Source organism: Talpa europaea (assembly GCF_964194135.1).
Source record: "Talpa europaea genome assembly, chromosome: 12".
NCBI classification, from domain to species: Eukaryota; Metazoa; Chordata; class Mammalia; order Eulipotyphla; family Talpidae; genus Talpa; species Talpa europaea.
In genome coordinates this window covers 70,782,970-70,809,039 of record NC_140079.1, presented here as the reverse complement: position 1 = coordinate 70,809,039, position 26,070 = coordinate 70,782,970, and the positions used below count along the sequence as shown (strand labels likewise).

General features: G+C 56.8%; 2 protein-coding genes across 3 annotated transcripts; both read right to left on the bottom strand.

The window, feature by feature from the left end:
- Positions 1-446: 446 nt before the first annotated feature.
- Positions 447-14,968, bottom strand: IGSF9 (immunoglobulin superfamily member 9; the record flags this gene model as incomplete). 2 transcript variants are annotated; one of them, XM_084250478.1, is made up of 20 exons in its annotated part: positions 447-628; positions 843-970; positions 1,213-2,055; positions 2,328-2,370; positions 2,664-2,840; positions 2,942-3,026; positions 3,108-3,358; positions 3,601-3,776; positions 4,012-4,135; positions 4,270-4,420; positions 4,610-4,726; positions 5,086-5,226; positions 6,308-6,450; positions 6,540-6,685; positions 6,783-6,924; positions 8,141-8,258; positions 8,643-8,797; positions 9,419-9,571; positions 14,557-14,742; positions 14,911-14,968. In XM_084250478.1, 20 exons carry the CDS (start codon positions 14,966-14,968, stop codon positions 447-449), a joined length of 3,519 nt encoding a protein of 1,172 aa, XP_084106604.1. The 2 variants fall into 2 exon arrangements, with proteins under 2 accessions (XP_084106604.1, XP_084106605.1); XM_084250479.1 differs by having other exon boundaries at positions 6,308-6,402.
- A 6,396-nt stretch (positions 14,969-21,364) lies between these two features.
- Positions 21,365-24,206, bottom strand: SLAMF9 (SLAM family member 9; the record flags this gene model as incomplete). Its single annotated transcript, XM_084250107.1, has 4 exons — positions 21,365-21,570; positions 21,906-22,178; positions 23,189-23,530; positions 24,161-24,206. The coding sequence occupies 4 exons, from the start codon at positions 24,204-24,206 to the stop codon at positions 21,365-21,367; spliced, it is 867 nt and encodes a 288-aa protein (XP_084106233.1).
- Positions 24,207-26,070: the final 1,864 nt, after the last annotated feature.

The window sequence follows — 26,070 nt, the reverse complement described above, 5'->3', positions numbered from 1 at the left end:
GCTAGTTCAATAACCTCAGTAGGCACCCAATAAGTGCTTTCTGGATGGATGTTGAATGAATCTCTATTCATTCAGGAAGATTCCCTCCTTTTTAAGATAGCAAGGGTTTCCCTACCTCCCTCTCAGATTGAAAGGTGACATGCAAACGTTTTTCAGACTTTATTCACCTGTAAAAAACCTCACCCATACTACAACCAGCCAACCAGCAACCCCCACTACATGTACACACACCCACACACACACACACGCGCGCGCACACACACACACACACACACCCAGACCTGCGATCCCCAGGGGCTAGCACACACATCTCATACTAAGCCCACTATCAGGGCTTGTGCCTGAGCACCAAAGGGGCAGGACAGTGCCCCATACTGGAGCTGGATCTTGCTGGCCGCCTCCTTGGCAGGGTTTTGTGTCTTCATCCAGCCTTCTACCTGGGGCCTTCACAGCAGAGTGGCCTGCTCGGGGTGGGGGACCGGCTGTCGGTAGGCTGGTAGTCGGGCTCTCGTAGCATCTCGGCGGCGACGGAAGGCCAGGAACTCCTCTCGAAGAGCAGCACAGCGGGCCTCTGGGCCAGGAGCATGGGCAGTGTTCAGAAGGCAGCTCTCGTCTGGGGTCTTTGCACCTGCAATAGGGCCAAACATTGAGAGGAAGGAGTCTTGAAGCTCCCAGGGTGACGACTCCAACCAGGTGCTCTCCAGTGCCTACCGGTGCAGACAAGCCAGGAGAGCAGAACAGAGAGCCTGGGGCCACAGGAGACTGGGGACAGACTGGGTCAAAGGCCGTGGGGGCTGGGATAGCTAGGCCAGGGATGCCTGCCTTTCTGGGAAATCACACACCTAGCTCTGGCTCAGTTTCAGAGCGGAGTTGAGGGTCAGCTAAGCCCAGATGCAGAGTTTCCAGCAATTCCATGTCCCCAGGAAATTCTGAGTCCCATTCATAGTTCTCATCCACAGACGTGTTCCTCCTGTGTAAAGACAAATGTGTGGTGTGAGTGGAAGATAGAAGCTTAGGTCACCCAAATCAGGTTGGTTAGTCTTTCTTTCCCCTGAAGAGCCCTGGACCTCAGCAGAAGCTTCTACAGGAGACAAGGTCCATTAGTCCAGGGTAGGGTGGAGCAGAGGTGAGGGCATTGGAAGGGTGGGGAGAAAGCCTGACATGACAGGGCAGGATAGGGGCCGAGACGGGGTGGTCAGGGACCGCCCTCACCTCTTGCTGACCGTGATCACATGTTCCCTTCGGGGCCATCGCTCAGGGCCGCTGGCCCAGCTGCTGGTGTCTCCTGGAGGTGGGCTGAGGTAGCTGCCTCCTGCAGAGGGGGCTGTGGAGGGGGGCCGCAAAAAGGAGGCACTGCCCCGCCCGCTGCTCTGGCTGGTGAGGCTTCCCCGGGGGGCAGCAGGAAGGAGGCTTGGCAGAAGCCGCTCCCTCAGGGTCCAGTCAGTCAGCGCTGTGTAAGCAGGCTCTGGAGCTGCTCCAGGAAGCATGGCCCTGGGTGCCACAGGGGGCGAATCCAGGGGGTGCAGGAGAGATGAGGTGGGGCAGGGCCGAGTATCCATGTAATCTGGGGTCGGGGCAGGTCCGGGCTCCTCAAAGGGTGGCCAGTCCCCATCCACGTTCATCTCCCGAAAGAAGGGCAGGCTCAGGTATTGGAGCAGGCGTCCTGGACCTGGGAGGGGACTGGGTGGGACTGCAGGAGGGGGCCCTACGGGGCTGATGTCTTTGATGCAGAGGGGCTGGGGCAGCCCGCTGGGGCTGCTGCTGCTACAGTCGAAAGACCTGGCCTGACGCTGGGCTGCAGTGCGAGGTTCCACGGGCTCAGGACCTGACCTTTCTTGGGTGGTCTCCACGTTGGGTTCCATCACAAAGCGCCCATCTGGTCCCCGGCAAATAGGCTCCAGGGGTAGGGGGCCCCTGCTAGGTGGAGGATCTGGAGGTGGGCTGGGGGGCCTGGAGGGCTCCCCCCACAGCAGACTCTGGCGCAGGCTGGGGGCGGGGGAAGCCTGGAGCTTCAGCTTCACCACACTGTCAGGACTGCCTGAGCCGGGAGCAGAGCTGGCGAGGGACAGGAGTGGGTCTATGGTAGGGGGCCAGTCCCCCTCCCAGGAGCCAGTGTTAGGTCTTGAGAGCGTGCAACAGAACAGAGTTAGGGGAAGCAAGCAGACATGAACCCCTCCATGGTAGAAGGATGGGAAGGAGGTACAGGATCACTGGACCGGCCACCTCCCTCTCACTTCTGGCCCCCATCCTAGTCGCACTGGGAAACTGAACACTGACATGTGACGCCAGAAAGCAGAAGGAAGACAGGAGAAGGCACAGGTACTTACTGTGGAGTTGATTTCCGGGGAGGAGAGAAGATAAGGGGTGGATCTGTCAGGGCAGGAGAACCTGAGATGACACAGGCAAAACCAAGGCTCCCCACCCCAGGCACCAGGCCCTCTCTGCCGGACTGGAGCGGGCAGGATGGATGTAGGGCCACGGGCTGCCAGAACCTGGCACACACGCGGGTTGCATCCTCTCCCTGGCACACGAGCGGGGGAGGGGGGGGCGGAACCCTCCCGGGGCGGGGTCTCCTCGGCCCGAGGCGCTGGGGGGGGCGGGTCTTCCCCTCGGGGCGTGGCCTTCAGGGGGCTGGGCTTCCTGGGGCGGGTCTCCAGCTCTACCTTGGCGGAGGCGCTTGCGGCGCCGGCGGGCCGCTCTGCGCCGGTTCATGAGGCAGGCGGCCAGGACGCTCACCAGCACAGCAGCGGCCAGGAAGAGGACTCCACCCAGCACACCAGCCAGCACCGGCTGAGGCAGGAGGCCCGGCAGCTGTGTGCGGGACGGGTACACCTCCAGGCCTGGGTCGGGGGAGACGATGGAGGAAGGGAGGGTCGGTGCCAAGGCTGAGCAGGCTCTGGGTACCCCCAAAGCCAGTGATCTGCCTCCCCCAGGTTCGCACCTGAAGTGGAGATGTTGGCGGTGTTGCTGGGACCGCTGACATCGCTATCTACGAAGGCCACTAGGCGGAACTCGTAGAGAACATCCTGGGGAAAGGTCCAGCCAGTCAGGTTTGGGGAATGGAGCAGACAGCTAGGACGACCCTGAAGCCCACCTCCCCCACACACCTTTATAAGTCCTGGAACCAGCAGTTGCGTTTCTGTGCCAGCCACTGCCCGGTCAAGCACCTCCCAGCCCTGGGAACCTTGACGCCCCTCCAGGATATAGCCATCCAGCCTCTCAGGGATCAGCTCTGGGGGATCCCAATGCAGAAGTACCCCTCGGGGGGTCCTCACTGCCACCAGGCCCCGAGGAGGGGACAGAAGTGGCAGCATCTCTGTAGGGGGATGCCTGGGAGCAGCTGGTGTGGTAGGAAGCCCTGGATGGGACAGACAGGCAACATAAAGATAGGATTTGCAATGCCCCCTGCCCCCAGCCTTTTACTCCCCTGGCACCCAGCCATTCTCCCAGAGCCCCTAAAGATAACCTGGTTCATCTTACACAAACCCTTCTGAACAAACTGCCCAGCACCTCTGCCCTCTCCCACCCAGATCCTCCACATCCAGGCCTTCGCAACTGCCCTTCCCCACATTTGTCTGCTGTACTGGTGGGGGGTCTCACCTTCAGGTGCAGACAAGACAATCTCACTGAACGGCCCACTTCCCAGCTTGTTCTGAGCGAGGACACTGAACTGGTACTGGGTGTGGGGCTGCAGCCCTGGCACCAGCAGATAAGCAGCCCCCACGGGCACTGCCAGAGACACCCAGTCGTGGTGGGCTCGGTCAGGACGTTTGGCCCTAGAGGACATGAGATGATGGGGGGCACTTTATGAAATGAGAAGACCAGGAGGGTTAGAGTCCAGAGAGTCCTTTCCTTCCTCTCAACCTTCCAATCTCAGGCCAGAACACCTAAGATTTCAGGAGCTGGGGGGGAGGAGCAGAGTTGGGGAAGGGCTGGAATGCAGGAATGGGAGAAAGAACAGAGGGCAGATAAAATCAGGGTGGGGAGAAAAAGGTGGGGGTGGTCACTCACAGTGGGGTGTACCAGACGCTGAATCTCTGCAGATAGCCTCCATCAAAACCTGGCTCCCAGGAGACATTGGCACTCTTGGGCAAAGGCACCACGGACACGTTGGTGACTGCATGGGGACTGGTGCCTGGTGGAAGGGATGGAGGGTCAGTGGTCAGGCCCCAGGGGGAAGGTGAAGAAGTAAAGGCAGTACCAGACCCCTGTCCCCTGTGCCATGTGGATTCCTCTAGCCCCAGCTGGCTGTGCCAGCTATCTACTAACCCAGAACGTAGACATTTGTGGAGGCAGCCACGTGGGCCACGGCATTGCTGGCGGTACACTCCCAGCGTCCATGGGCCTCCTTGGTCAGCGGTCGTAGGATGAGGCTGCTGTTGCCGTCTACCTGGGCCTGGCGCTGCAGCCCCTGGCCCACCTACAGAACCACTGGTCAGCCTGATGAGGACACACCAGCCACCCCTCACCAAGGGTGCTACTCATGACTCTAGGCAGCCCCACTCCCCCCCATCCTGCCTCCAATAGCCCTCTCCTTCCCATAGGGTCAGGGGCACAGAAGCAGGGGTATCACGGGCATGGGTACAAGCAGAGTGGGTGGGAGCCTTACCTTGGCCCAAGAGATGGTAGGAGGAGGGTCTCCATGGGCAGAACAGGGGATGAGTAGCTCTCGCCCTACTTCCTGGAAATATTCCTCTTTGGGCCGTTCTATAAAAGCTGGAGGAGCCTGCAAGCCAGAGCTGGCATTGGAAGGGGCCTCTCACACTGCTATCCCCATCCTGGATTCCAGACTCCCCAACTCAAATCTCCATCCTCACTGTGTCTCTAGTTCTGTCTGTTCCCAGGAGAGTCGGAGGACAATGTGGGGCTAAAAGGCCTATAGAGAAGCATTCACCTCCCCTTGGTAGTCTATCCTTTTCCCTGCAGAGAGGGAGGTAGCTTGGTCAGGTTAGAGAGTGCTGGGGTAGGCAGGGCCACCCTCTGTGGCTAAGCTGTGTGTCCCATGTCTCATCTCTGCCACAGAGGCCACCTTGGGCAGCACAGACTGGGGAGCCCTCTGCATACACATCAGCCACATAGCCTCACCTTGAGCAGCACACGGGTCACGGGGGAGGGCCCTGCAGTTCCAAGACTATTGTAGGGAGTGCAGGAGTACTCTCCCAGGGCGTCCTCGTTCCCCAGGGCAATGATCAGTGAGCCTTCTGGGCCTTGGGACCAGCCGGGGAACTGGAGGGAGAGGAGTAACAAGTGAAGGGACTCAGCAGAGCCAGAGGAGCCACAGGGACAACCGGGGAGGAAGATATGCAGAGGACACAGGATTCTCCTTCCTTCCTCTGCCACCAACCGGTGTAACACAGCCTCACACCCTCAGGGGGCGCCAACCCAGAATACAGTGTGAATGGCGCCCCCTGGTGCTGAGCCGTGTGGGACTCCCTGCCTACTGGAACCTCTCCTAATTGTCCCCCCAGCACCAGGAATAAATTCACTATCTTCCACCCCAAACCAGTTCCTTTTCCTACCTTTGCTATTTCTACATAAAGACTCCTCTGTCCTGGCTAACACTAGACGCCTCACCGCCTCGTCCTCAAGCTGACCTCTGGGGAGGGCCTTTGTCTGAGCGAGGCCCGTCTTCAGGTGCTTGCTGAGTCAGACGTCAGGACCTCTCACCTATACCATTTCAACAGCCTGCAACCGCTCGCAGTGTCCACACTCACCCCCCCCCACTCTGCCAACCAGCTCTGCTCCTGCTCACACCTCTGATGCAGGTTGCGCTCAAACCTCCCTCCTACAGCTGACTTTAGGTGTTTTTTTTTTTTAAACACTGAACAAAAATATATTGAGTACTACAATTGCAGAAGCCCCGGGGACACCAGGATTCAAAGATGCAATACCAGCCCACAAGGAATTTAGTCTTTGCAGATGAACGAAAGATCCCAATCAGCGTGGGATGAGGTCATGTTAACTTGGCATCCGCACTTCTTCCTGTGAGCCCAGACCTGTCTTTCCAGCTTTCTGACACCAATCACGTCCCCAGGGGCCCTGGGGCTCCCAGCAAGATGGGTGTGGATCACAAATGCCATGCAGTCTTCCCTGCCTCTGGGCCCGGGTTCCTGCCTGCGCCTGCCCCCCTTCCCAAAGTGCTTGCTGCATCCCTGGCCGTCTTATCCCCTAGGCTGCCCTGCTCCCTGACCAACCCCACACAGCACCGGGTAAGAGGTGTAGTAGGCTCCCCAGTCACCCAGTTGAATTAAACTAACTAGAATGACACCAAGTGAAGCCCTTCCTCCGCCTGCTCCCAAATCTGTACCTTGTCTAGTCGCAGGGCCTGCCCATCCTTAGTCCAGCTGACAAAGAGCAGCGGGGGGTTGGCACGAGCTGGGCACTGGATCACTCCCCGCATGCCTATGGGCAGGGGTGTCTCGGGAGGCATTGCTGTTACCTGGGCTGGGTCTGGGGGAAGCAGAGGCAGACGGTGGGCGAGAAGCAGGGGCTGGCCCTGGGGACTACAGCATGCTAGGAGGGCACAGGGTTGGGCTTACAGAGCACAGTGAGGTAGGCGGACGCCGAGGGTGGGTGCAGGAGGCCATTGCTGGGCACACAGGTGTAGCGGCCAGCATCATCGGGCTGTGCTGCCTGTAGCCGCAGGCTGCCATCCACCAGGATCCGCACTCGGGCCTGCAGGCGGCTGCAATGGCACATGTGGGAAGGGCTCAGGCTCTGCTCAGTCAAGGGGCCCTTCAAAGAGAGCACCCAGACCCCACCTCTACTCCCCCAGGCCCCACCTAATGTGGAAGACATTGATGCTGTCTTGGAACCAGGTGTAGGTAAGATTGGCGGGGTAGGCCTCAGCCCGGCAGGCCAAGGAGGCATCCTGGGAGGCATTGACCGTGCTGTTCCTGGGGGGCACCACGATGACCGGGGGCCCTGTGGGGGAGCACAAAAGGAAGGAGGCTCAGCCCTAGTCTTCCCATCTGCCCTCTGGAATGCTGGGCTGGTTGCTACAAAGCCTTGCTGAACCCCTTGTACATAATAAAAGTTCCTCTTCTCCCCTAAACAAGCTCTTCTTCCCCAGTTCTCCCTAATCCACCAGTGACAACCCATTCACTCAGTTTATCCTCCCGAGAAATTGTTGAGGGAAATGAATGTTTTCACTCTGCTGATTTACCCTTTGTATCCTTCATCTGTCACATCTTAAATTGCCTCTACCCTAATCCAGGTGCCCAAACCTTACCAAGACTCAGCGGCAATTCCTGACTCCAGGCTCCCCATCCATGCAGAAATGCCCCTATGGCCCAAGAACCCGCAACAGCTCCCTCTCCTGCCATGAGAAGCTCAGTCTATGGCCGGTGACCCAACCCTCCATGCCTGGTCAGCCATCTTTCCCTTGCCAGACCTCCGAGGTCTCAGGCCACTGGGCAGCTTGGTGCGCCCAGATCAGTCTCATTCATGTCCACCTGCCCCTACTCTCTGAACCCCAGATGCAGCAGGCTCTGGGGGCACACTGCTTTCTGCTCAGCACCTGACTGCACCTCCCAGCATCCCCACAGTGCCTCTGCTGTGGTGGGCACTTGAGAGATGAAGAAGTGAAGATGACAGTGAGGCGACTCACACAAGGTTGGCATGGAGGCAAGACCCACATTCGGGCCGCCCCTGGCACCAGGGACTGCACCCAACCTGCCTTCCCCACAGCACCAGGTGAGCAACACTGCCCAGTCCTCCTTCCCATGGGGATGAGAGGCCCCATGAAGGCAGATCTGGGCCTTCCACTCCCAGCTTTTCTCCCAAAGGGAAGGTCTTGCCAGGACCTTCTATGACCCATCACAGTGCTTGGTGCAACCTGATTTAGTTCTTGAACAGTCCTGGGAGGTCAGCATGGGCCTTGTCATATAGATGAAGTGACTGAGGCTCAAAGGGATTCCACATACAGCGTTGAACACCAGCACCCAGCCCTTTCCAAGGGTGACACTGCAGAGCACTATCTACCTATTTGTCCTGCAGATTCTCTAAAGTGAAGATGCTGGTGTTAGGCAGCAGCGCATGTTGGTAGTGCATCTCTCTCTCTCTCCATGCCCATCTCCTCCCCACCTCAAGGTACACCCCCCTTCTAACAGAATCGCCTTCCTGCCACCCCAGACAGCACCTAGCACCAGCAGCTGGGTGGCATGGGTGGCGCTGCCCTCAGTGCTGGAGGCCTGGCAGGTGTAGACACCGGAGCTGCCTCGCTCCACCTGTCGGATCCACAGCGTCCCGTTCTGCACCTAGGAGAGGGGAGAGGGAGGAGGAGCGAGAGGGAGGGGGTGAGGAGGGGAAGAATGGGTTAGGAGGGCAGGGGTGGGTGAGGAGAGGGTGGATGAGGGAGGGAAGGCAGGTGATGGGGCAGGTGAAGGGGAAAAGTGAGGAAGGACGGGGCAGGTAGGGGTAGATGAGAGAAGGCAGGGACTGGTGAGTAGGGTTCGGTGAGGGAGGGCAGGAGTGGGTAAAGGAAGGGGGGGGTGGTGGTGAGGGAGGCCCCCACTCCTTTTGCCTCTGCTGGATCAGATCCTGCACTCCCAATGATGGCTGACAGAGGGCAGCATCAGCCCACTTCAGGGGTGCCCTACACAGCAGCTCCTAAGCCCCCCACTCCCAACCCCAGGTCTCACCTGCACCTGACCTTGGACCTGGCCCAGGTCCTGTCCTCGGAGCTTCCAAGTCACCTGAGGCTGGGGGCTGCCACGGGCCACACAGCGCAGCGTCAGTGGCTCTAGCTCCCGCACCTCCAGCACCTGGGGGGGTGTCTCCAGGAACTTCGGGGGCGCTGTGGGGGGAGAGGCAATGAGGCCAACAAAGGGGTTCTCAGACCAAAGAGCGGGACCCCAGGGTCCAAGCCAGCTCAGGGCTGTGCACCCAAGCAAACGGAGGCCATGTCAGACACCCCGCCCCTATGTGGCCTACAGGGTGGCACCAAGTGGGAAAGCAGGGTGCCCTTGGAAGAACATCGTTCGGAAGGCTGGGAGGCCTCTTCTATACTCAGCTCTGTCCCTAATCTGTGACCCAGACACTTCGTCTGTGAAACAGGAAAAACTGTGACCTTCTGGCTTCCAAAAGCTGACAGAGAATCAGGAGGCAAAGGATTAAATAGCATTGAAAAAACTGAAATGCTACGTTATGTGAGCTGTTCTAGGGCACAAGTCCCACCCTTCCCCACCCACCACCCTCTAGGGGCACGGGAGAGAGAGGAGAGAAGAAGGGGAAGTCCCAATATAGAGCTTGGCTACTGACAGGATTCAGTATGAAGAACTTACAGGCGAGGTAGGGGAGCGAAAGGGGTAGGTGAGGTGCTATCAGCAAGGGAGGGTCATGGGAGCTATAGTCTCCTCCCACCAAGCCAGGGGCCCCTCATTCTTCCCCCACCCACCCCGGGGGCTCAGCTTCATACAGTTGACTGTGAGGTGCACCCAAGAGCCGTTGATGTTCTCGTCCTCAGGGTGCTGCTGGTCCAGGAAGAGCACCCGGCACTCATACCAGCCCTGGTCTTCTGCCCGGAGCCCCTCGATCTGGAGGGAGGCCCCCTTCTGCAGCCGGACTCGCCCTGGGGAGGAGCCTTGAATCAGTGGTGCTGGAGAGACCCCTTGGGAGCTCAACACCCTATGCACACCGTCACTCTCAGGCCAAGAACAGACTGTCCTTCTAGGTCCCCCTGAGGGAGAGCTGCAGAGAGGCACAGAAGGGGTGGGGTCACTAGAGCAAATCCCTGAATCAGCCCCTGAGATCCCTTCTGCCATTCAGCAGCTGCGCCCCAGTGTAGCAGAGAGAAACCCAGATGGGCACTGGGTGGCCAGACTTGAGCCCGTCATGGGTACATTTAGCACACAGAGCTCGGCCATCCCAGCTCCAGTACTGTGGGCAGACATGCGAGAGACTTGCTCCATGGACTCGGCCTCACAGTTCTCCCCAGCATCCAGAAAGCGCCTCCTGCCAGGGGGACTCTGTTCCTGCAAACCTCAGCAGGTTGGGGCCTAAGCGGGGACTCAGGCCGCCTACCAATGCCCCTAATACTGCAAAGCTATTATCAAAGGCCTAAGCGTCTTAGGGTGGCAAGAGTCCAGCCAGTCAGTACAGCAAGGTCAGCAGCCTCCTCGCCCTGACCCTCATGCCCCAGGCATCAAGAGGGCTGACTGCCCAGAGTCCACAAGGCCACAGGGCACACGGACGCACACCAAGAACCACCCTCAGTCCACATCACACCACCCCGCTTAGTCTGAGGGCACCTCCACGCCCCTCAACACCCTCCCCTGTGTGGCGCTAGCACACAAAAAGCTTCATGGGTCCCTGCGGGGCAGCCTGGTAGAAAAGACATGCACTCGGCAGCCAGAGAGGCTGGGGGTGCAGCTCTGCTGTGTACCCCTTGAGCAAGTGGCTTAACCCCTCCCCACCTGTTTCCTCTTCTGAAAGGAGTAAAGAAAGTCTGGGTAGGTGGAGGGGGCATACCAGGGGGAAGGAAGGTGGCATGGTGCCGGGCACCAAATAAGTGTTGAGCAAGTAGTTTGAGATTTCAAATCAAAGCCTCACAGGTCCTGCCTAACCCCACCCTTCCCCTGATAATACTCCCCACACCCCACCCCATGCCAGTGAATAGCCCCACCAGGCACCAAACTACCCACTTGTAATGATTCCTCTCCCCAGCACCCTACACCCACCCATTTAGTAAATCTTTTAAATCCTACCCCCCAAATATCTGTTCTTTCCCTGTGATGGCCCCCTGGCTTGTTCCCGCAGCATCGCTTACCTGGGCTACAGGTGAGAGGAGGCACTCTCTCCACCCTCCTCATTTATGGCCTGCCCTTCCTCCTTGGCCTCCAGCAGGGACAGATGACAAGCCCCCCAGAGCAGTGCCCATCCCAACCTGGAAGCTGCCCTTCCTAATGCCAGAAGTTCTGAGCTGTCCCTGAGTTGTACAATTCCTCATTTCCCCCTTCCCTTGTAAATAAATCTTTTATTAACCTTTTGTGTGTGCCTGCAGCGGAGTATTAAGTCCCTTTGAAGCGTGTGGGTGAGGACCCACAGTCAGGCAACCCGTTTTATATGGGGCTGCCCTGTAACACCTGCACCTCCCACGCTGTCCGGTCTGCTTCCCCTCTACCTAGGGCCATTGTTCCAAAGTGTGCTTCAGCCTGCGGTTTCCCTGATGGGAGTGGGGAAGAGAACAGCCAGGGGGAGGCCTCTGGAGGACTGACCACAGGCTTTATCTTCTAAGAAAACATGTCAGCACAGTCTACAGGGGCTCCACATGTGCCAGATATGTCAGCATCAAGTCTGCTTTTCTTATTGAGGAGCAGAAAGCTGTGAAAGCATTGCAGGCACAAGCATACAGTCAGAAAGCCAAATTAAAAATGAAAACTTTTTTGAGTTTAAAAAAAAAAAAATGCAATCCAGGGGTTGGGTTCTCTCAGATGGGTGGACCAGCTAATGAGCATGGTGCTTAAATCCCCACCTAAGAGATATTAAATCCCCACCTAAGAGATAAGCATGGGTCTTACAGGTAAATATTTAATGTTATCACACCCGCCACCAACTAATTACACTGATCCGCTGGCCTGGGGCCCTGCAGACTTAGGCCCCAACTTCTTTGTCCCCCCCATAGCAGTTCCTCACTGCAGATCTTCAAGTTTGCAGGGAAGGCAGGCAAGGGAAGGGAGACTGACCCCAAATATGGGCCATGAGACACTAGGCATTTTGCTGTATTCTATCCTCTCAAGATTCCACATAGAGGAAGGACTTGGGCACTCAGCACTGGGCACGTTTGGTGTCTCTCATGGGAGGTGCGGGTAGCTCATGGGCAACAGTTCCAAATGGTTGCTGGCTAGACATCCAGTAAATACACTCTGTCCCCAACTTTCCTCAAACATCTGGACGGTGGGACTTATGTCACACAACGGGAAGATGGCTCTGGGCAGGTGGCGCTGAGCCTCCTGGGGTCACCCTCCACTGCAGGGTCAGAGCCCAAAGGGCGCTAGATCTCCCACACGCAGGGGCAAGGAAGCAGGAGACAGCATCTGTCCTCTCAAGCCCTCTGACAGCAGGACTCACACTCAATGGTGCTCCCTGTGCCCAGTCGTTCCAGGAGACTGAGCAAGAGAGGACAGAAGGACAGAAGCATGACTACACAAGGGCTTAAAGGATAAAAGGCATAGAAGAGATGACTGGAGGGAGCAGCAGTGTTCTAAAATGGAGACTGAAAGAACTCATTTTTGTCAAACAGCTCACGACAAGAGAAAGCTCATGTCCCTTCTTTTGTGTGGGGTATCTTGAAGCTCCCAAGAATGAGACACAGCATGAAAGCCATAGACCAACAGCTGTCCCAAGGCCTGGAAGTTCTGTCCCAAGGCCTGGAAGGTCTGGAAGAATCAGTCTGCAATCCATCCAAGGGAAGTAGAGCAGGATAAGGTGAACAGCCTCCTCCAGACATCTGGCCAGCTTCCCAATTCTGTGCTGGGGCCTGGTGGACAGTAGCCGACTGGTCCTACCTGGTCTCACACTGCTGGTCACCACTTCGGTCCCAGTCTATACAGCCAGTGTTCTCTGCTAGATGCTTCCAGACTCTGCAAAGACTTCAAAGACTGGACACTTTCCCTTGAGTGAGGTTCCCGAAACTCTAAGCTCTCTCGTGCTCCATCCTTCCCACCTTCCAGGCTCCCAGAGCCCCCCTCTACTCCTTGCACTTGCAGGGCCTATGACAAGACAGCATTGTCTTAGCAACCACCTCCCTTGCTTAGCAACTGCGGTGGAATCCCCGCAAAAAGGTCACTCCTTCTGGGCCTCCCCGGTGGCGCAGCGATTGAGTGCTGGGTTGCGAGGCTGCCCTACGCCTCTGCGGTGCCGGTTCGATCCCCGGCTGCTCCCCGGCCACTGGAGGAGGGTCCCACAAGGCCCGCAGACATCTGCTCCCCTCAGCAGTGTACTTCGGTCCTTCTGCCTGCTCTGCTCCCAGCTCTGGCTCTGGTGAATTCTCTCACCCTCCCACACTTCTGACTGTACCCAGTGCTTGTATAAATAAATAAATAAATCTTAAAAAAAAAAAAAAAAGTCACCCCTTCTGCACTCCAACAGAATCAAGGTAGTTACTGGCCGCAGCGCCCCCTCCAGGCCCTGAGCCTAGCACCCATCTCTGACCTGACCAGCAGCTGGGGACTGGGGGAAGGGAGAACAAGACCTGGAGCTTACTACTCACAGCCCTGGCAGTTCAAAGGAACAGAATACAGAGAAGCCCCACAGGGGGAAAAGAACTAGAGTTCCTCTGGCTTTCTCTGCCTGCTGGACCCAAACAGGAGGGAAGGGGAAGCTCAAATCTTCCTGAAGTCTCTGGAACCCCTTCTCCCTGCTCCTCCCCCTGCCTCCCCAGTCAACCACAGCTAGTCTGCCAGCTCATCCCAGCCCAGCCCCTCCCAGGCCCAGCAGGCAGAGGCAGGGAGGGGGCTGGCAGGCACAGCAGCAGCTTCTCTGCACTGGTCCTAGATGGGGCCCCTTTCATCTGTTCTCATGGGCTTGTGTAGACACAAATGCTCCCACCAGGCTGTCTGCCAGCAACTGCCCCCAGTTTGAAAATAAACCTTCCCTTCTGTGGCACCTGCCCCAGCCTCTGCCCCAGCCTCCTCCACCGTCTGCTCAGCTTGCCCCCGAGAGAGGGCTCAGCCAATCCTCAGGCTTCTCCCAGATTCAAACTAAAAGGTGGGGCCCCTCCCCCCTTCAAGGCCTCCCAGATGGCCTTTCCCAGGGGTTTCTCCTTGGAAGAGCAGGCAGCCCGGATCATCTTTGGGTCCTCCCACGTGGTCCTCGGCACCCTGCATTAAACCACTAGGATCATGGCTCCATCTGAATTAGGTGGAAGCTGAGCCTTTCCAGGGAGCAGCTGGGGTGCAGGAGAGGCCCCAGAGAGGCCCATGCACTATTTTAAGTCTGCACAGGAGCCACCTGGGGCAGCAACACAGCCCAACCCATTATCTACTGATTTCTAAGGCATCTAGTCTCCCCAGCCCCGCTGCGTGCACAGGTTCGCCTGTGCTCAGAATCAGGCTGCACCCCCACAGGAGAAGCACACAGATCCAACCACACTGCAGCCCATCAGCTCACTCCCTGAAAACCCCCAAACTAGCATTGAAGATAATGGGGGTGGGAGGGTGAGCAGATAGAGCCAGTGACTAGAAGAGGGCTAAGGGAGAGGCAAGGGGTGATCAAGACGGTGTTTTGGCGGGGGGGGGGGGCGCTTCACGATGAGATCTAGGAGGAGCAATTAGAGAATGGGGATGGGCACTTGGAACAAGGTTGAGGGGTTTCCTTTGGAACAGAACATGTGGCGCTCTAAACACACAGCTATAACATGCTGTGTGCAAGTGTACATGTGTGCCTGTGCACGTGTGTGCGTGTAAATGCAGGAATCCTTCTGTGAATTAACAGTGCTGGGAGCAAAGCCCCGCTTGCAGGCACACCAGTGGTCAAGAAGAGGCCTCCACCCCCCTCCCCAACTCCAGCTGACTTTGTGGAGATGCCTCCCTTCCTCCCACTGAGGATAAGTCTTACCCACGTAATCAGGGTCGATTCGGGGAGAGTAGAGGCCAAACTGGATGAAGATGGGGAGCAGAAACCCAAAGCGCAGCCACTCGATGACGTGAAGGGGGGGCCGGCCAGCAGGAGGCAGTTCACAGCCCAGCACCGCACTCTCCCCAGCCCGGCCCACCACGGAGACCACCTCAGGCTTCCCTCGACCTGCGGGGTGGGTGGCAGGAGGGCATATTTTCTGAGGGCTCCCTGGGAGTTTGTGAAGTGAGCAATCCTGCCCCCCACCCTCATCTGCTCACAGGGAACCTGGGCAATGGCCCCCCACCTTCCACCCTACCCCAGGATAAGGGGGTTTCTGTGCCCAGGTGTCCTCACCGTCAGCCCCCTGGCCGATGAGCAGGCTGAGAACGGCCAGACTGAGGCACCAAACCATAGCCCAGCCGCCTGCCCGCCGGCCCCTCCCGTGCAGGGCCCAGGCGGAGGGGCCCGCGATGCAAACAGCCCAGCAGGCCCGGTCAGTCCTTCTGGCCAGTAGCAGATTCAGTTCTCTCTTCAGGACAGTTAAGGCTTGGCCGGTGACCACAGATGGAGCCTCTCCCCTAGACCGGGTCTAAACACAAAATGCAAGGCCATGTCCAGTTGGCCAGTGTTGGAAAACAGACGAAACCCACACTCAGAGAGAGATGAGGGCAAAGGAAGAGAAAGAGGGGGAACAAGGGGTGAAGCCACGCAGATCAGAGACTGAAGAGGAGGCTGGAGGGACAGGAGAATGAGGGCATGTTGGGGTAGGGGAGCCAGAGAGGTGAGGTCACCGTGGAAGCAGAAGGGGAAAGATCTCAGGAAAAGCCAAAGACTTCTGGGGATACCTGGGTTACTAAGGTTCTCAGAAATCAGGCAGGAGGACACAGGGGCTCTTATACACTCAGAAAAAGAACTCTCAGAAAGTAAGAGCCCACAGTCTGGCCTCCTCACTCTCCTCTTTCCTCAGTCCCAATGCTATTAACAAGGCCAGTGCCATCACCTCCCCCTCTGTGACAAGGACTTGGGGGATCCAGAGAGCCTTCCCCAGGAGCACAGAGTCCATCCAAGGCAAGCCTGGATTAGAACCCCCAGGAAATACCCCCAAGCCCCCACTCCCCATCAATTCCTTGCCCCAGTTCCCCAAGCTCTGAACCTGAAAGCTGGTCTTCTTCCCCTCAGCTCCCAACACAGCTTACTGCAGTGAGTGAGCTAGGCACTGGGGGCTGGGGATCGGGGAGGCCACCCCTACCTGCTGGTAGGGGGCCAGGCAGCTTCTTCCAGGTCTGGGCAGGTCCTGAGCCTGCAGCTGGCTCCACCTCTCATGCTGCTGCCAGACAGCTCTCCTCCCCAGACACCACAACCCAAGTGCAGCAGCAACCCCATTCTCCAGCCCCAGGGGCAGGTTCGGAGACTAGTCCCTAGCATGTACAAAGCCAGTCCCAGAGCACGGAGGGTAGGCATTCCTGGCTGCCCCAGAGCTCCAAGGCAGTGGCAGTGAGTTAGGGCACAGGAGAGCTGCCTTGGGCCTGGTAAATCCCAGCAGGCTCTGCTCTGCAGCCTTCACCCCACTCCTGGCCTCAAGGGTGGTGACCCGTAAGAAAACATCCTTTTTCCCTGGCCCAATCTCTCTACCTGACAGCACCCTGTGTCTAACTCCCTACAACTCTCCAGCAAACATCCCTCTGCTTCCCACTCCCAGAGCCAGCTCCCCAGCACCTCCCCGACAAATCTCTTTCTGCCTGGAGAGGAAGGAAGCCAAGGTCCCTCCTGGCTTGGCTTTCCCATAGCCTTAGCAAGCAGGTATCCCCAAATTCCTCTGCTTTTCCTAAGATCATGCAACTCCTTTGCTTCTAGTAAGTCCTCACCTTGTTGTGCCTCCCCCACAACTCGGTATCCCTATTCCAGTTACCCCGACTTCTCACAGCCCCCCATTCCCATTTTTCCGCACCTGATCTCCAGCTGCACCAGGTTTTCTATGCCTCAAGGAACTCCCTGCCTTCTCCTCAATGCCCCCCTCCACTGCCCTCTCCCCCCAGCCATTCCCCCTCCGTCTCCTGCCTCAGCACACAATGCACTCTGACACCCACCCCTTCCACAACGCACTCTGACACTCCGCCCCAGTGCCCTTCTCCCTTATTTTCTCCGGACCCCTGCTACTCCTCCTTGCTTTTGGAACCTACCAAGAATCCCTCCCCAAGCCCACCGCCAGCCCTCCCGCACCCCTTCAGTTCTCCCGGAACCCCCAGCCCACCAAGAATTCCACTTCACTCTCCAGGTCCTACCCCGCGAAGAACTCCACTCCCACCCCACGACGCCGCGCTTTTTGCTGTCCCCCAGAACTCCGCACTGCCCCCCTCACCCCGTTCCATCCCGATGCGCCCCCGCCCTCACCTCCGCCAGCAGCGCTCAGGCCACACAATGGGGGGCGGGCCCGCCTCCCGCCCTGCGCCCCGCGCCCAGTCGCCTGGAGACGGCCAATCCCCTCCCGCGGCCGGGGGACCGCGGGCGGGCGCGACCCCGAGCCGCTTGGGAGTTGTAGTTTCGGAGCGCGGGGCGGTGCATGTGCGCTCGGGTCGCAGGGTGGAGCTCTGGTCCCCCGAGCCGCACCTCCCGCCCAGGTTGGGACCGAACCCCCGGCCCAGGGGCGCTTGGGCTGCTCCCGGGCGTCGTCCCCAGTGGACCTGCCCCCCACCTATCCCGCCCCTAACCCGCTTAGGGACCGACGGTGGAAACCCGAGCCGGGGCGGGAGCGCCTCCTCCCGGGGGATCCACCGCCCCAGGCTGCTCCGATCTCGGCCGGATCCTCCTCCCCCCGGTTCTCTGGCCCGACTGGAAATACCTGTCTGCGTGGCGGGCGCCCCATCCTGTGCAGGCGCCGCCCACAGTGCACTGGGGGAAGGCTGCGCGCGGTGAGCTCCCGGCGCAACACCTTGAAGAACAGGCCCCGAGAGGAGTGAGAGGCGGCGGGACATGGACATCCACAGAGGAGACATGAATAGATGAGCATTTTCGGGATCCCTGAGGCGCCAGACCCTGGACAAGTGCTTTTTGACCCTTATGTAGCCCACACGGAAACCCTGGGAATTAGGTACACGCCGCAAAATGGGGGTCCCGGAGCACAAGGACCTGGCCTGAGACTTCCCATCCCTGACCTGGAGTCAGATCCAACTCAGACTTCATCCAACTCCCCTGTGAGACTTACTCCCTTGGTACTGTGTAGACCTGCCCTCAGAGCTTTCCATTTCCTCGCCCCACCCAGCCCTAGGGATGCTGCCTCCCCAAGCCTTCCTGCCAGGCTCAAAGCTGACAGTGTTCCTGTCCAGGTGCACACTGGTGTTACCCAGTCTGATTCCTGACTCAAACTAGAGCACCCGGCCCTGAATCATGGGATGATGGCCAGGGTAGCAGGTACAAAATGGGTCTACCTGCTGCTCACAGGTACCCTGCCCCAGCCTCCCTCCAGTGCTCCCACAGCCCCAGGGACCACATCCTGATGGGATGCTCACCATGCCTGCCTGCTCCATCTATAGTGATCCGCACTGGTGGAAAAGTTCTTCCCAGTGGAAGCAGCAGGTGCATTTTACCCAGCCTTAGATAAACAGGGTAGAGGGGGTGAGGACAGGTATGGTCTCACCCACCATCCCTTCTGCAAATTCTCCCACAGAGAGGCAGCTTTCAGTATCGCCTCCCCTAGTAATACACTGACTTATTGTTGATGAGGGAAAGCACCTCAGTGGACCTGGCACTGAAGCAGGTCAGGCAGCGTGCCCAGGAAAGATGTCAAGGTGCAAAGCATTCTTTACCTCCTGTCTCCTCAGCAACATGCTGGAAAGACCTCCCTCCCCCATGTTCAAACGGGCTCTACCTCCCACCTCCTACCTAGGCTTTCATTTCTGCTGTCTCCAGGGCTTTCCTGACGATAAACTCATCTCATTTGCACAGTAGAATAAGTTTTTATAAATTTGGGGTTTAAAATAGTTTTCAATTTTTAAAAGTTTATGATAGGGTCGTTCTTTCTAGAAGCTTATTTTGTGGCATTTATTATTGTCATTTGGACTCAGATGTAGCTCCACTTTTTGTAAAAAAAAAAAAAAAAAAAGGAACGTAGGCCTACAAGTTGTTTCCTATCCATGCCAAAAGTGAAATTGGATAAAAATAGTCCCTAAGGCTCCAAACTAAAGATTTTCCTCTGGGTTGTCGTGATCCATAATCATTACCCTCTGGGAAAGTTTATTCAAACAACTAAGATACTACCACCCACATTTTCAGCTTGTTACCAGGAGATCAGAAAGGTTGTCAGTGAAGGACACTGCTGAGCACATCCAGGGCAGCACGGCCCCATCTGATCAGGAAAGAGTATGGTTTCTAGAAGATTGTCACCTGGCTGTTTTCTATCCCACTGAGGCGCTGAGCTCCATGGAGGGCCTGGAGCTTGTTCTGTGCATCGCTGAACCCCGTCTCCAACCCCCGTACTTATCTGTCAGGGGGCCTGCCATCCTCTCCAGCTTCCTTTTTAGCACTGTTTTATCACCCTGCAAGTGGGCTGCAGAGTTCCCTGAGCTCTTCCTCCAAGCCAGGTACTGGGATTGTCTTCTGAATGGCTGCATCTTCCTCGCCTGGACTCACTGCTAATCAAGGCCAGGGCTCCTGTTTACCTCTTGGCTCCAGCTGGCCCTCCCTGCCTCCTCCATCATGCCCTGTCCTGTCCCCTCTAATCATATCTTTACCAGCCACAAAGAGCACCCAAGGGCAGACAGTGTCTGCAGCCTCCTCAGTGCTGGCTCAGGGGCTTAGACAGTACCCACCCACCCACCCCCATCTCAGACAGAAGGGGCTACAAACATCAGGTGGTGATTAGCCACTGTCTTGGGGGGCTCAGCCTTCTTCTGGGTGCCCTGGGCTACTTGAGGGCCTCAGTATTTCTCCAGCCAGAGACTGGCTGTGAGAAGAAGGGACTTGGACCAATTCCAGGGAGACCCCTGTGCCTGCCTTGGAAGGCATTCATTCTTGTTTACTTTCTGGGTATCTGACTCTGCATGATAAACAACTGGCCTTGTGTGCAAGATGGATCCCAGCTGGTCATTTCCAGTCCATCTTCAGATTAGGGACTGCAGACCCTTTTGAAGGAGTCAGAGGAGTGAGGGACTGGGGCCAGGAGGCTATGGGACAGTCAGCCTCAGGGCCAGGTGGCAGGACAGTCAGCCTCAGGACTGGGACTGCCTCCTGTGAGACTAGGGCTCAGGCCCTCAGGAGTAGAGAAAATGTTACCAGACCAGCCTTTGGAGATCTCTTAGGGCTCCATCTCCAGCACAAAACCTACACAGAAGCCACACTTACCTCCTGGCCCTGCTCCTTTCCAGAGCAAAGGCCCTGACTCTTGGCCTCCAGTCAAGGGGGCTGCTAAGACCCCTTCCCCTGGGGATCATGTTTACCCAAAAGCAGTGTCCTCCATCACCATAGATTCCCCAAGACCTCCCTCTGCCTGGCACAGTTTTCATATTCCTTTTCTTGGAAGGCATTTTGGAGATCCACTTTCTCTATTCAGAAAGGGGAAGGAGTTATCTTCCTCCTAGTCTCCCACACACTTCTGAAACCCCCGCCTCTGTGGTGCCAAGGGGCCTCTCAGTCAGGCCTCTCAAACAGCTCCAACCAGCGGTCCCCATGCCTGCCTCCCCCTCAAAGTGTGTATCCCCGCGGGAAGGTGCTGTGGCTCAGCGGACACTTGCTGAACAAAGTGTCCCAAGCCAGAGGCGAGTAGCAGAGCAGAGCTGGCCCAGCCCAGTGCTGTCCCCACCTTGCCTATCCCATCTCCCCCAGTTCATTCACTGTCCAGTCCTTTAGGTGACTCCCCAGCACACACACACATGCACACCCACAAACATACACACTCACATGCATGCACACAGACCCACACAGGAACACACACATGCACACACAACACGCCAGAGCGCCTGCAGTAATACCTGAAGGGGAGAATGAGGGTGGCTTTAGCAGGGGCTTGCCAAGTCTGGGGGAGGAATTTGGCTGATCATGGAGCTTGGGAAAGAACAAGAACTTCAGATCAAGGGCATTTGCAATGGCGGGGTAAGGGGGTGATGAAGGGGGAAAGCATTTATCCAGGATAAGAGTGCAGAGAAGTCTGAGACACGGAGGCCATAGAGACAGATGGGACACGCTAGCATCACAGAGGTCACCCCCTGGAGAGGCACCGGGGTCCTGGCCATCGGGCACAGGGAGGAAAGGTCACAGGGTTGCTCAGACCCAGAGGGACTGTGCGGGGCACTCAGGGTGAGTCTCCCTATGCAGGACAGCCTCCTGACAGGGCAGGTGCATGGGGGCCGGGGGGTTACACCACCCCGCCTTCAGAGGAGTAGGAATGATGGCAGAGGAGCCTCCGCACCTGCAACCTCCCTTAGGAGCTCACGTCAGTGGCTCAGAGGCACTTAAAGTGTAAATGAAATGTGTGTTGATGGGGAATAACAACATGCCAACACCTCGTTGTGAACAAGCCTTTAGACTGCCTTTCCCCGAGGGTAGGCTGGGTAGTGTGGGCTCCTGAGGGAACAGAGACCCCAGTAAAGAAGGGTTCTCCGGTCTTCGGGGAAGAAGAGCCGGGATCTGGGACAGAAGAAGGCAGGAGAGGGGCTCAAGGCTCGGGATTTGCCAGAGCTGCCCAGGGAAGGACCTAAGGCAGTTTCTCTGAGGCACAGGTTCTTCACTCGACTTTATTGACAGTCTTCCCTCACTCTGTGTCCCTTGGCCACACATCATTTGCCCCATGAGAGGACAGAAAGGGGCCCCAGGGGCATCAGGGCAGGCTAGGGCCCAGCTTGTCCTTCTTTCTCAGCCTCATTCTATTTCTCCTGAGTTTCTTCCCCTCCGGCATCTCACGTCTCACCCAGCTCCAGCTGAGCCAGAGCCCCGCGGCCAGCGTCGCCAACAGCACCAGGAGGAGCAGCCCTTTGGCCAGGATGCAGAAGGGCCCTCCAGCCTTCTGGGAAGGACAGCCTGGATCTGGGACAGAAGAAGGCAGGAGAGGAGCTTGCCATAGGGAGGGGCAAAGTCCACACGGGCAGACTCCTACCCCGAATTCCATACACACAGCAGTCTCAAGTTCATAGTCAGCTGCAGTTCCTTCGCAAGTGTCTGGAAATGCATATTCTACTCACAGAGGCTCAGGAACTGAGGGAGCAAGTGCAGCTGAGCAAGAGAAGAACAGATCTTTGGAAGTGGGGAGCACAAGAAAAAGGGGGGCAATCCAGGGATCTAGTCTCTGCAGAAGAGCAAGTTTTGGACTCCCCGTGCTCTCCAGGGAAGCGCTGGGGGAAGTGGCGGCTCAGGGGCTGTACCTGCACAGAGGAGTCTGCCAGAAATGGGACGAGAGCTGATGCTGCTGACAGTGTTGTTGGCCTTGCAGGTGTAGGAAACGGCTTTGTCCCCAGGCCTCCAGAACATGTTGAGGACAGAGCCTTCGTGGGTGGTGTTGGTGCCGTCCTCCAGGGACACCCAGCTGTAGGTCACATCATGGCCTGCCTTCTCTACAGAGCATGTCAGGGACACATTGCAGGAGATGTCCCCCAAGATCTCCATGTTCACAGTGATCCGGGGCTCTGACAGGCGCCCTAGTGAACAAAGGCCCTCTATGTAATCATGTGTGGGGTCTGCTCTCCTAGCTCCTCAACCTGGGGTATGGGTGCTGCCTCCTGAGCCCCTTCACCTAAACAAATAAAACCAATAAAACCCAGTCAACACAGAACCTCTGGCTCCTGACAGGTGCTATGTGAACAGGGGCGCCTTTGGCATCTTCAAGTTCTCCTTTGTAAGGACCTTCTTTCTCTCACCCTTGCCCCCACTTCCTTCCAGACCTATTCTGTCTCCTTGATCCAACAACAACATGAGCACCCTTCCCAGGGTATTTAGTTTCATCCATTCATCCTGGAATCTGCAGATTCCAAGTAGGACATCAGTCAATGAGACAAATATTAAGAAGAAATTTGGGGGCCCTCCTTGGGGGCGCAAGGGGTTAAGACGCAGCCTATGAAGCTGTCTGCAGCCTCTGCAGCACGAGTTCAATCCCCCGCAAGGAATCTACCCACATGGCGCAGCAGACCTCCCCTGACTCACCCGCTGCTTCCCTCAGCAGTGTATTTCGGCCAATCTGCCTGTTCTGTTCCCCACTCTGTCTGTGGTGAATCCTCTCACTCCCCCACCTCTGGCTGTACCCCAGCTCTTGTATGCATAAATAAATCTTTTAAAAAATGAATTAAAAATACTTATTAAGAAAAAGAAGAAATTTGGGTTCAGATAGGAGGCATGTGCCTTCAAATTGCACAGAGAAATGCAGGTGGCATCCACCCCCAGGATGCAGAATATCACTGGGAGAGGAAGGCCCCTGGAGGTATGCACACCACCCCCCTCTCTGGCTGGGTACCTCCTCAAAACAGCGTCTCCCAGGTCCTGCTGCTCTGAGTCATTTCTGTGGCTGCAGCTCAGACCAGAGGGGACAGTGGACCTGCCCTCCTTCCTGTCTAGGTCCCCAAACCATAACCTGAGTTCTAAGACCCAAATCCTTTGCATGGGAAGCTTAGGAGAGCCAAAAAAGAGGCATGATTGGGTCCCAGACCAAACTCACAGTAGATGTGGAGTTCATAGCGCTGTAGGATGACGAGCTGGGATGTCCTTAGGTTGACCTGTGCTTGGTAAGGCCCTGCGTCCTCCATGCTCAGGTTGCTGATACGCAGGGAATAGCTGGGGTCCAGGTGATCCACGCGGTCCTGGTAGCGCAGGTCATACAAAGTGAAGGTGCTTGGATGTGCCTCGGTCCGGGGCACTATTTTGGCAAGCTCCGTGGAGGAGGACCAGATGATGCTCTCAACCTCTTCATTGGATGGTATTTCCAAGGGCAGGAGGATGGATTCCTGAAGAACCCCAACTACATCAATGGGATCCACATCATCTCCAGAGTCCCCTTTGGCTGCAGTTAAAGGAAGAAAAAATGGAAACAGCTCAGTTGGTGTCTCTGGGCTGCTGAGCCTGGCAGGGACCAGTCTCTATCCCAACTGGTGCAGCGTCTTGGCCCCCGCTCTCATTCCTGCCCTCTGGCTCCAGTGTGTCTGACTAGAGCACCTCCAGGGGTTGGGCATCCATCACTCTCCTGCCATCCAAACACCCCCTGCTCTTGCTGTTGGGGCTGCTCCCTTCCCACATGCCAGGTCTGTGCATTTTTGGATTCTGCTCTGAAGCTTCATTTTTTTTTATATATATTTATTTATTCATGCATGCAAGAACTGGGGTACAGGCCAGATATGCAGGAGGGTGAGAGGATTGGAGACAGGAGAGGTCTGCCACGCCATGTGGGATTCTTGCCGGCCGGCCAGGATCAAACCCGCACTGTAGAGGCTTTGGACAGCTTCACAGTGCTGCGTTCAACCGCCTGGCCTGTGCCACCAGGGGAGGCCACTGAAGCTTCACTCTGTCTTGTCTCCTCCAGAGGAGCTAAAGCTCACAGCCCCACAGTGAGGGCGTTGTGGTCCAAGACCAGCAGAATGCAGGCAAGGTGGGGGAACAGGGCTAGACACTGCCACCTGGAGCTAGGCCCACTCACCGTGCTGGAGCAGCCAGAGGAGGAGCAGCCACCGAAGGGCCCCCATGGTAGCAGCCCGAGTAGTGCAGCAGGTGTGGCCTGGTCACCTCGGGCCTGTGAGGATGAGGAGCACTCAGGAGGCTGCCTGAGATAGTGAAAGTGAGGCACCAGAGTTCCAAGGAAAGGAAATGGTTTCTGTCCCATCCCGGCTAGTAGCTCTACTTCCTCCATCCCCAAGAAGCTCCTCCCTGCCTTCTCAAGTATAGCGTGTCCACTGACTCATTCTTCCTGTCTACCCAAAACAGCTCAAACCCCAATTCCTAAGTGAAGCCATCCCAGGCTTGCACCCTGTGTCTTGGACCCCCAGATGCACTCCCATGCCCCAAACACTGAAGACACTTCCATCAGCCCTGCGGGCTGGCTCTCTGTGTCCTCTGCCTCCACTTTCCTTGTGGTCCCCATGGTGTGAGCACATGACCTGAAAGGCATCTTTATCCCAGAAGCAGACTCCACCTTTGGGTCATCTCCGTATGTCCCTAGGTTGGACACTCAGAACACTCAACTGATATTTGGAATGGATGCATAAAAGTTCAGTCTTTCTATTTCAAGCTAGCCATGTTCCCACTTGAAAAACTATTCAAGGGAAGAAAAATTTGACCTCTTAAAAGCAGCAGTTTGGCCCAGAGTGCTGATCAAATTTGTTAATATTATGGAAAGACTTTACATCATTGTGTGAGAATATGATATAGATCAAAGCCTTAGGGAGTCAGTGCGGGGTATGGGGGTAAGACAAGACTTTCCAATGGTCAGAGCTGTCCACCGTGCAGTGGGTGGGAGAGAGGTGGGAAGGCTAGAAGGAAGGGGGTGGGGGCTGGGCAAACAGTGGCCCTCCAACCAGATTGGGGCCCCATGAAAACACTTTCCTTAGCAAATTTTGCTCGGGTGCGGAGCACAACAGCTCATCAATGCCCCAGAGCTAATCAGACTGAGGCCGCCACCTCATTTATTCAGAGCTGAAGTGAACTGACTTATAAAGTTAGCATTCCTCCCCAAAAAATATTTATGAGGCTCCAACGAAGTGCTGGCCACCTCCAGACGTGGGCGATAGCTGTGAGCAGGAAAGCAGAAAGGTTTCGTTACAGTTAGGATGGGACTTGCGGGGAGATGAGCAATACTAACTAACAAACGCCAAACATAAAGTATTTGGAGAGGGCCTCCCGGGTGATGCAAGGGATTAAGCACAGCACTATGAAGCAATCCGCAGCCTCTGCAGCATGAGTTTGATCCATGAGTTCGATCCCTGGCCGCCAGGGAGCCACCCACATGGTGCAGCAGATCTCTCCTGATGTGCCCGCTGCTCCCCTCAGCAGTGTATCTGGTCATTCTGCCTGTTCTGTTCCCCACTCTGTCTCTGGTGCATCCTCTCACCCCCCACATCTCTGGCCTGTATCCCAGCTCTTGTATGCATAAAAAAAGAAATCTTTAAAAAAATAAAGAAAGAAAGAAAGTACATGGAGGAAAAGAAGGGAAGATAAAGGAACACAGGGGGAAGGGAGCACTGGAATCCAACAGGCCAGTGGCAGCCCTCTTGTCCAGACCTCCCCAGGACACAGTCATCTTGGGGAGACACAGCCAGAGGGCTGCCATGAGGATGGTGTTAGGGAAGGAGATGAGTGTTTCAACAACTCCGTGACAATCCCTGGCATCCACCTCTATAGAGTGCTTCACCCGGGCTACCGGGGCCCTTGGGTCTGGCTGACAGTCCCCGGACAGCACAGCACTGAGATAGGACAGCGCGGTGAGATTGCTAGGGGGAAAGGATGTCCTGAGAAAACTCCATACAGGCTTTGTGGACTCCACCCCAACTCCAGACCAAAGCCTTCAAGACTTTGGGAATGACAAATCCCATCATCACCAAAGGGAGGGTTGCT